Raw genomic sequence first — 10,189 nt, forward strand, 5'->3', positions numbered from 1 at the left:
TGTGTCTATGCAGATATGCTGCATAGCCATGTCCATTGCTAGGTCTTATTATTGGGGTAGGGCTTATATTTAACAAATGAATAGAAATCCTGCTAGGGCTTATTCTTTGGGTAGGTCTTATTTTCAGGGAAACACGTAATGACTGACTGAGAACCGTCCTCTCAGCCAGGGCAGCGCTCCTGGCTTTACACACATTCTGCAGCTGGCAGCTCAGGAAGGGCAGGGAGCCTACTCTGAGCATATGGGGTGGTGAGCAGAAGTGCTGGTATTTGACCTTGGAAAGTCTTGAGCCAGGAGTCACATTCTGACCTACAAGGTTCACTGGGTACCAGATAGTTCCAGAGAACAGATTGCACTATGATTTGATTTTTTTGCCACTTCATAGTAATTTTAGTTTTTTTAAAGACTTGTTTGATAAGCTGGTTAGTCTGTCCTCTGTGATTAAGAACCAATTGTACAGTGTAGTGCTGTGAACACGTAGTTTGCTGTTATGTTCTATTGTGTGAACTTGGGGTTTAGTATAGCCTACTTAAGAATACCACTGGAACTTTGAAAAGATAAAAGTGTGCAAATATCATTGGTCTACTTGAACTGCAGGAAGAAGATATTGCAATTGCAATTTATTGTGATGGTCGGCTTTGTAAAGTATAGAAAATGTTTGTGACACTTTCAAATTGAATATAAAAACCTAAAATTATTAGGTAGTTTTCTACTAAAGTCAAGAATCTATAATTGCCATGCTTACATTTGTTTTTAGATTTTTTTAAAAAAAGAACTTAATATTTCAGGGTGATGCCCGTAGCTCAGTGGGCAGGGCACTGGTCATATACACCCCGGCTGGTGGGTTCGAACTCAGCCCAGGCCAGCTAAACAATGATAGCCAGGCAACAAAAACGGCAACAAAAAATAGCCAGGTGTTGTGGTGGGTGCCTGTAGTCCCAGCTACTTGGGAGGCTGACGCAAGAGAATTGCTTAAGCCCAAGAGTTGGAGGTTGCTGTGAGCTGTGATGCCACAGCACTCTACCCAGGGGGACAGCTTGAGACTGTGTCTCAAAAAAAACCCTCAAAAAACATAAATAACCATTTGCATCAGACTAAGTCAGAGTCACTTTTATAGATTGAAAACATTTCCTTACAAAACTATGTCATTTATTTTATGTAGTTCTGTTATAAAAATAAATCAGTTATTTGATAGTTAATGATAGATTAAGAAATAAGGTATTTTGGCTTGGTGCCCATAGCTCAGTGAGCAGGGTGCCAGCCACATATACCAAGGCTGGCGGGTTGGAGCCTGACCCGGGTCTTGCTAAACAACAATGACAGCGGCAACCAAAAATAGCTGGGCACTGTGGCAGCCACCTGTAGTCCCAGCTACTTTGGAGGCTGAGGCAAGAGAATTGATTAAGCCCAAGAGTTTGAGGTTGCTGTGAGTGGACTGCACGGTGCTCTACCCAGGGCAACACAGTGAGACCATGTCTCAAAAAGAAAAAAGAAATAAGGTATTCCTTCAAATATTTTTAAGAAATTTTAAGATTGTGTTTCAGGAAAGGAAATATTTTTCTAATTTTATTTTTGTCTTCCAGCTTCTTTTTGGAGACTGATAGGTCCTTTGAGGGTGTATTTGCTCTGGGTCCTACGAGAATTCACAGCCTGTTCCTCTAGCCCCTTCCCACTCTTCTTTGTTTATAGTAGGGAAACTATTTTATTTCTCAGGTATTTGGTTTTTTTTCTATTTTCATGAACTTTGGCAGTCAGCTGGCATCAGCGGATGAGTGTTTGGGAGTGTGGGGAAGTGAGCTAATTAGGCTTTCTGGCCTGAAGGCCACCAGGCTTGGGAGCGTCCCCTTCGTCCAGCCAGCACAAGCTGCTTTCTCCAGTAGGAAGTCCTCCCTGATTGTTTTGAGTAATCCTGATTAAGCTCTCGTATCTTAAGTAATGGTCAGTAGAGCTTAATTCTGAGCCAGTGTTGTTCTGGGTGCCGTGTAAGGCCTCAAGGCTTTTTGCCCGCATGGACTTCTCCGTGGAGGACTTGGACTGGAGAAAGCTGCTTGTGCTCCCTGGGTGAAGAGGATGTCCCAGGTCTTCTCTCTGGCTGCCACAGCTGAATAAAGGGCATGTCACAGCAGCTTTGGGCTCCTTGGTTTTTCTCTGGTCAGTCTGAATCCTTTGTAAACCTCTTCAGCTTTAGCCACTGGCACTACAGTTTCACCATGAACAGGCTTTGTCACAGGCCAGCGCAGAGCCTTCTGTACCCTGGAGGGTAACGGAGAGATGGCCGCCACAAGTATGTGGTGCTTGGTGGCTCATCTGCTGTCCCCCTGGGTATCCCCTCAGGAGTGGCCCCATGTGGATGAGATATTACTACCAGTTGAAAGGGTCCCCAAGCCATGGAAGAGGCCTTTGAGAAGAAAAATGTGAGCGCATCTACGGGAACTGGGGGCTGGCTGTTTCTTATGGTTCTGTGAGTGGAGACTGAGGCAGCTTGTGTCGAGGAGCTCCTGGACCAGCTGGAGGCAGAGTGCAGCAGTGTAGGCCTTGGAGGAGACAAAGTGGCCCCTTGAGGGATGGCAGTGTGACTCCCGGTGCAGGGCATTGGGGGAAATGAAAGGGTTCCTGGAGGAGGTGTGGCAGCGTGACCCTGGATCAGTTGGACTGTCCTGTGGCAGTGGCAATAGGCTACTTAGAAGAGAGTCACCCCTGCCTAGGGCACAGCTGATGGTAACAGAAAAGGTAAAAAGGTAACAGCCAAGGACCCCAGGAGGGTAGGCAGCTGCACCCCACAAGTGACTGAGTACCCCACCTTCAGACAGAGCTAGTGGAACTGGGAAACAGTTTAGGCTGCTGGGGTGTTTATGGGCTCCAGGGGTGGAGGGCATTGTCCTGGTTGCCCTTGAGATGGAGAAATCAGCCTCTGTCATGATACACCTGTCCTGGTGCAGCACTTACAGAATGTCACAGCTCTGGCCACAGTGCCCACTCCTGCTGGACGGGATCCTGGGCAGTCTGTGCCATGTGCACTAATGCTGGGGACCTGCCAGGTCCTGCTGGTTGCTGCAGTCCTGCCGGGAACTGCACATGTGGAATGATGCTGTGTTTAATTTGGAGGTCTGAGGGCCGATGATGAAGGCTTAACAGCTGGTATGGGGGATACCTCGCTGCAGAACATGCCCTCCACCCTGTCGGAGGTGGCAATATTGGCACTCTGGTTGGGCAACCAGTAAATGAAGAAACTAACAGCATAGCTGACCTAGGGGAGGCAGGGCCATACACAGAGAAAGGATTTCAGGCCACTAGTGAGACAACATGACAATGTGGGAAAGCCACGGACCCAGTGATGGTCACACGCACTCAGGCATGGGCAGCCTCTCCAGCAGGGGCTGAATGAGGGAAAACTGATGGGAAACCCAACACTCTGCTGTTAGAATTGTGGCAACAGCTGAGTCCAGAGCAGTAGTTCCAGCTCCTGAAATAACAGAGGCAGAATCAAGGAAGGCTAAGAGGCCGAGTGTGTGAGCCATTCCTCCACGAGATTTCCTTCTGGAAGAGGAAAGGGCAGAGGTAGCACCAAACTAGGGCAAAAAGGCAGCAGGGCCTCCCAACCAGGGCAAACTCTGAACTCTTCAGGAGCAGGTGGAGAACGCCCAAATACTCCAGTGGTGCATCTGCAGCAGGAAAGATCCTGAGGATGCCCTGAGTCAGGTCACCAGTCAGGTGGAGGGCGGGCAGACTGCGGAGTTGGCCAGACAAGGAGCTGGTGAAGTCTGAGGCTGCATGGTAGGAGGAGGAACAGCAGAAGGTTCTGGAAGCCAAGGCAGCCTTAGAGAAGCATGTCCTGTAGCTGCAGGTGGCTCCCAAAGAGAGTGGGAGGCCCCGTGGAAGCCTTAGATGCGGTCAGCCGGGATCCCTGCCACACAAAGACTGCTGTGCCAGCCTCTGGGCATAGGGCCCAGGGGCAGCAGCAGCAGGTGGCTGAGCTGCACAGCAAGTCATGGTCCTCCAAAGTGGAAGTGAGTAAACTTGAGGGGCTAAGAATGGCTCACAGCGGCAGGGTGGGGAACTCCCAGCTCAGGGAGAGACTCTAATCCAGGCCTCCTCAAACTACGGCCCGCCCGAGGACATTTGTCTGACCCGCGGGTGTTTTTGCTGCAGCCGCTTCCTGTCCTGCTTAGCAGCCAACTTGTCCTGGGGCCCGCAGTCTGGCCCGCCAACGGTCTGAGGGACAGTGAACTGGCCCCCTGTTTAAAAAGTTTGAGAACCCCTGCTCTAATCCATCAAGGCCCTTCTGGAGGCAGGTGGGCTCTGAACACCCAGGCCAGCCAAGCAGGGGCTGACCAACAGCAGACCCTCCTCAAGGAACTAGAGTCTCAGCTTGTCACGTCTGGAGAAAGAGGCCACCAAGCTCCAGGAGGCCGTGGAGCAGCAGAAAGTGGAACGTGGTGACCTCTGAGAGCACTGGAAGGCCATGGAGGTGCTGGCCGCTGCTGAGCCTGCAGGGAAGGAGAAACTGCCCTGGGGTCACAGAGCAGTCGGGGAAGCAGCCGTGTCTGACCAAGGCACAGACCAGGGAGACCCTGCTTACTCTTCTCCCACAGCTCTCAATGGTCCTCCCGGCAGTGTAAAGTTTCACTGCCACAGCCCCTGTGATTGTCCATACCATATGCCTTGTTTTGGGTTGAGTATGGGACTGGATCACTAAGCCATGTGGTGGCCCAGCACAGATGGCGGAGCGGGGCTGGGGGCGTATTTACAGTAGCACAACCTGACATAGGCGGAGTTACAGGAAGTATGGGGTCCCGTGACTTGCAAGAATGCTGGGGCGCAGAGCACTCAGGCCACTGACGGTGAACTAAGCTAATCCTATTGAGGGGCCTGCCCTGCTTCTGAGGTCATGTCCTGCCTGATGGGGGCAGCCTGCAAGGTGGATGGCAGTGGCCTTCCACCCACTAACAGAAACGATTTGGTGTGATGCAGGGACAGGACAAAGCATCAGGGGGCTGAGTTCTGAGCAGTGTGGCCACAAGTGATTTATACAGACTGGTGGGCTGTCTGTCGGGGTTGACCCTGTGGAGAGCCACCTGGCACCTAAACCACTGGTGGTTATGCACAGGCTCATGTGGGGCTAGGCCATGTGGCCAGAGCTGTGGGAGCTGGACAGCAGAAACAGGTGAGAGAGCATGCCTGGTGAGGTGATGCACCACTAGCCCATCCAGGCAGTGATGGAGCAGACTCCCTGGTGGCGGGAGACTGCCTGGGGGACACTGACAGTGGCTACTTTACTGTCTCCCGCATGCTAGACAGAAGTATATGGCCCACAAGCCTTGCTATGGTTTGTGCTAGTGTATGCTGTTGTGGTGTGTGTTGTTGTGGTATAAGGTTAGGTTGTTCCACACTCCTTGCACAGGGTCCCTGAGGCGAGAAGCCCTAAAGGGGTAGAGTAGGGAAGATGAGTCATCAGGCTTTGTTGCCTGAAGGCCACGAGGTGCCAGATTGTTTTGTGTTAAGGTGCCGTGTTATCTTAAGTAGTGGTCATTGTGCTGAATTTGAGCCCAGGTGGTTCTGGCCCCTGGATAGGGCCCCAAGGCTTTCCGCCTGTGTGCCTGTGGGGAAGCTGCTGGTGCTGCCTCGGGGGCAACGTCACACCTGCCGTGGCTCCTCAGCTTTCCTCTGGTCTGTCCAAATCCCACGCGAACCTCTTTGGCCTCACCCTTTGGCACTAACAGGAGTTTTCAATGTCTCAAACGGCTTTGTGTCAGAAATATTTTTCTTTCCTTTTGCTTTTCCTGAACTAGCCCTCTACTTGCCTCTTAAGTCCTGACCTGGCTGTGTAGGGCAGCGGCTGGAGATTGGCAGTGTGAGGGTGGTTCCAGAAAGCGTGGTGGGGAGGCCCCATGCTTCCTCCTGGGCTGAGACACCCCACTCCTGCTCTCAGTCTGGGGTAGCCCGTTCCTCTCACCTAATCCCAGAGCCACTGTGGGGAGGGGACGTCCTAGACGTGTTTTCTGAAAGTTGCTTTTGGCCAGTCCCTGGTAAATGTGCAGCGTAGGGAGATGTGTAAGTGTGCGCTGTGAGTGACACCATTGATCACCAACCCTTCAGGGCACAGTCCTAATGACCAATTTTAAACTGTTTTACGTCAGGAACAAAAGAAGCTAACACTAACTCAGCTAGTATTTCAGATGATAATTCAACTAGCCTGTGGCGTGAGAATATTGAGCCAGACCCAGCAGTGAAGCAGAAAGGTAAGAATGATCCCTTTTCACCCCTCTCCTCAGGAGGAGCTTGAACACCCCAGAGTGGCTCTGGTGTCCAGCACCTTTCTTCTCAGAGGGACACGGCCCAGAGCCCAAAAGTTTCCCCTTAGGTCTGACTGTGGCCAATGACTCACTTCTGCCTTCCTGCGGGGACCAAAGTTGAGCAGAGTCTCGCTTGACCTCATGAGACTCCCTCCTGCGTGCCCAGTGTGCTTCCTGAGCAAGATTAAAGTGCCCATAAGCCGAGCAGCGCACCCGCCAGACCTCGTGTTCAGGGAGGACTTTTGAATAGCCCCAAATGCTGTTGCTACTGTGGTTCTTTCTGTATTGAGTATCAGGTTGTACCTGAGATTCTGCTTTCAGCATGATTTTTCTTAGCACTTAAGTTCTGGGGAAGTATGCGCTCAGCACTTAGGGTACCCGGCTCATTCTGGGCCTGGAGGGGGTACCTGCATCAGGGAACCCCCGAGGGCTCGTGTGGGCTGTGCAGCTGGGCTGGGATGCGGCATGGTCAGGCAAGGCAGGGAGTGCGTCGGGATGCTGAAATGAGGCTGCAAAGATAAAATGAGACTGTTTGACGAGAGGTGCCGCAGGTGGTCAGGTGGACTGGGTCTTGGGTGGCCTGAGAGTGGCAAGGGTGGCTAGCAAGAGCCTGCCGGGCAGAGCAACGGCATAAACGAAGACCCTAGTTGAGACGTGCTCACCAGACCATCTCGCTTGGCACGGTAGAAGTGTCCAGAGCCTGGGCAGTTCTTGCTAGGCCTCCTGGGCCCATGAGGGAGTTTGGCCTTTATTGTAAGAGCAGAAGGAGGCTAATGATATTTTTAAGAGGAGGGGCATGATCATATATGGATTTTGAAGAGTGCAGCCAGGCTAATTAAGGAGACTTGCAGAACAGTCCAGAGGAGAGGGGAGCTTGGCTTGGACTGTGGTGGGGCCAGGGACAGAGGATTCTAGGGCTACTGGATGTGCCCAAGGACCAGGCTGAGAGCTTAGGGGACAGGCCTGGACCAGAGAGAAAAGGTGAGTGAGGGAGGTGCGTGGATGATGGTGGAGCCCGATGGGGCGAGGTCACCTGGGCAGTGGCCCTGTGATTGCAGAAGGTAGAGCGTTGATACTGGGGAAGCAGGGGAGGATGGAGTCAGCTGCATGGAGGTTCCCTTGGGAATCCAGGGATCAGACCCATGAAAAGGTCCAGTTACTTTGCTCACTTACCCTCTGGGTACTGGCCTCATGATTTACTGACCCTACCTCAGTAACCTTTCAGATCTGTCTCTGACACCCCAAGGAAGCCCCAGTGGCATGAGTTTTAAAGAAAAATCTGGGGTATGAAGTTAAGGGCCTGGGTCAGCTGCCTGGCCTCTGGTCTCTCTCTAAGCACCGTCTGGGCTGTGTCAACTCGAGAGGGTCTGCTGCTGCCTGCCCTAGGTCCCTGACAGCCTTGCCCCTGCCAGGATGGAGCCAGGTCACCCTGCAGTTGTCCCAAAGCACTTTCCTGGGTCTCTCTCTGACTGCTGTGTGCAACCTCAGGCCACAGCTGGACATGCTGCTGCTTCTCATTCGCCTTCTAGTGGTGCTTTCTGGAACTGTTCTCTAGACCCCTCAAACTGCTCTCCCTTTCAGGCCCATCCTCTGTTCTGTCACTTTGTGGGGTGTGATCCCTGGAGGCAGCAGGCCCTGCCCGCAGAGCTGCCTACCTTAGAATAGCACTTAGGCAGCGCTCTGGGGGATCACAGAAAGTCCCCTGTACGTAGACAGCCAGAAGGTCTGAGGGTGCTTTTTACTGTGTGGATCCCCACAGCCTGGGCAGTGAGACCACCCTTGTCTGGGTGGGGCTGTGCCCAGCCACCTCGCCCCCTGTTGTCCTTGGATTTTCTGCAAATGGTTTCACACATCACGGAAGCATGAAACAAAGATTATCCACTCATGGTTGAGTCCACCCAACTCTTACGGTGCCATTGCTTATTTACTTGTGACTGCTTAGGTCAGGTTTGTCCTCAAAACACAGCACTTGAAGGATCCTGGGTGCAAGTGTAGAGGTGTTCCTGTGTTGAGCTGGGAGGTTTTCTTCTGCTTTGAGGAGCTGATAGAAGAACAGTGATTACTTCTACGAGATGGGCTCGAGTTTGGTTTCACCTCAAGTCTGAAAACGGCCCGACGTTTGGTGTGCCAGGCACAGATTGGCAGGTGCTCGCACATTCAGAGGGCCTTTCCCTGGTTTCCTGGCCTCATCACTTCTTGTTTTGTGTTTAATTCATCTCTGATACACTTTCCTCATGTCCTTGTTTCTGTTTTTATGTAATAACATTTCATGATTCATGATTTTATATGTTCCTTGTTTTTCTATTTTTGAAAATAAAATGCTAGTAGGAAATTAGAAGAAGGCTATGAGGAAGCAGCACAGACACCCAACATTATTTATGGTGTGGTTTTCTCTAATGCTGTTCTGATTATTTAGTGTACTGAAGGTGACTTAGACCAGAGTTTATTTTCTCATGTGCTTTTTTGAAACTTTTTTAGGTGACTCCACCAGTGATGCAGGTAAGGAATGGCTTTAGTGAACGTTTGGTATAAATCGTGTGCGTGTGTGTAACTAGAAGCATGCACTCTTACAAACTGCACAAGTGAAGTACTTTGTAGAAATGAATTTTAACTATCCCAATTTAATTTGAGATTTAATTTGTTTTAAGTTTCAAATGAATACATTCCAGTATTTTTTCTGAGTATTAAATGACACTTTCAGTATTCAAATTTTGATTTATTTTTACTTTTTTCTGAAGTGTAGCTTTCTTTTACTTTAAACAGGGGAGTAAATTTAATTGTTTTAACCTGGGCTTATTTACTGATTAAATTTTTTATCAAAATGAAGAAAACCTTATTCAGATAATAAAATAGGGTACATCCCTGAGGTAGAAAAATTTTTAAATGCAAAAAATATGAAGACAATAAAAAAGCCCTGGTAATTCCACTGGTCATGACATGAATGTTCTTATCTACCGTATATGCATATGTGACTTCCGACAGGCCACTCTACTGGATTGCTAAGTATTAAAGTGAGATGGTCTTGCACAGAGGGGTCTAGCATGGAACCATCCATGGGTACCGTTGTGTGTCGCTGTTATCAGTGGTGCTGGGCGAGCATCTTGACATGTGCAGTTTATTTCCTTTAAGTTAAATGCTGAGTTGATTGACCTGTCTTTTGGATTTTCTGAAGTAGTTGAACCAGTTTGCGTTTCCTCAAATCGAGATGTCAAAAATCTGTTCTATTCATTTTGATATCTCACTTTGAGGACATGCAGCTCATTTGTATTTGCAGTTATTTGATTATTGTCTTTTCAAATACTTGTTTGTGTTTCCTCTTTGCTGATCGAATTGTCCTCATTTAGAAGGAGAAGTTGGACCTGCTGGTCGAGAGAAGCCTGAGGTGCCGGAGGACTCAGAAATCCCCAATGAGCTTTCATCCAGTGTCAGGTCCGTGTGCATCTGACCAGGACACTGCTGGGACACGTCTCTGTTCACTTAGGGCTCGAGCTCATGTGTGAGAGTGACTCGTGTGAAGAAAGTGAAAGCCATTTATATGACCTTTCCTTACCTGAGTTCTGTAACTTTATGTCGACTATTTTAGAGATTTAGGGAAATCTATAATTATAGCTCAGTTATGTCATGTTTTGATTAAAGATAGTTATGCTGGTTTTTTGGCACCTTGAAATTACTGAACATACGAGCATCAGAGATGCAGGGTGATGGGATGTCCCTATGTGTCCTGCTAGCACTGTGATGGCCTGGGAATTAGTGTCGACATTAACCTGGGTTTTCTTTCCCCACTTTGAAATGTGTAAGTGTTCCGTATATCTTTTGTTCTTCCCATATTTGGGTTTAGAAGAATACCCCGGCCTGGGAGTGCCAGACCAGCTCCTCCTCGAGTCAAACGACAAGAA

The 10,189-nt window shown here is 49.7% G+C and overlaps 1 protein-coding gene across 3 annotated transcripts in view; it reads left to right on the forward strand.

Annotated features, from left to right (window-relative positions):
* TRAF3IP1 (TRAF3 interacting protein 1) overlaps positions 1 to 10,189 on the forward strand; it is a 90,480-nt gene that overhangs the window by 22,878 nt on the left and 57,413 nt on the right. Inside the window, exons 10-13 of one of the 3 annotated variants that reach the window (XM_023518262.1) lie at positions 6,177 to 6,239; positions 8,772 to 8,792; positions 9,638 to 9,722; positions 10,132 to 10,189. The exon at positions 10,132 to 10,189 is cut by the window's right edge and continues 16 nt beyond it. In XM_023518262.1, coding sequence (XP_023374030.1) covers positions 6,177 to 6,239; positions 8,772 to 8,792; positions 9,638 to 9,722; positions 10,132 to 10,189 — 227 coding nt within the window. Of the gene's footprint in view, positions 1 to 6,137; positions 6,240 to 8,771; positions 8,793 to 9,637; positions 9,723 to 10,131 lie in introns of all 3 variants that reach the window. The other 2 variants (XM_003798240.2, XM_003798241.2) reach the window with 2 other exon arrangements.

Source organism: Otolemur garnettii, unplaced genomic scaffold (assembly GCF_000181295.1).
Source record: "Otolemur garnettii isolate 467f Iridium unplaced genomic scaffold, OtoGar3 scaffold00133, whole genome shotgun sequence".
NCBI lineage: Eukaryota > Metazoa > Chordata > Mammalia > Primates > Galagidae > Otolemur > Otolemur garnettii.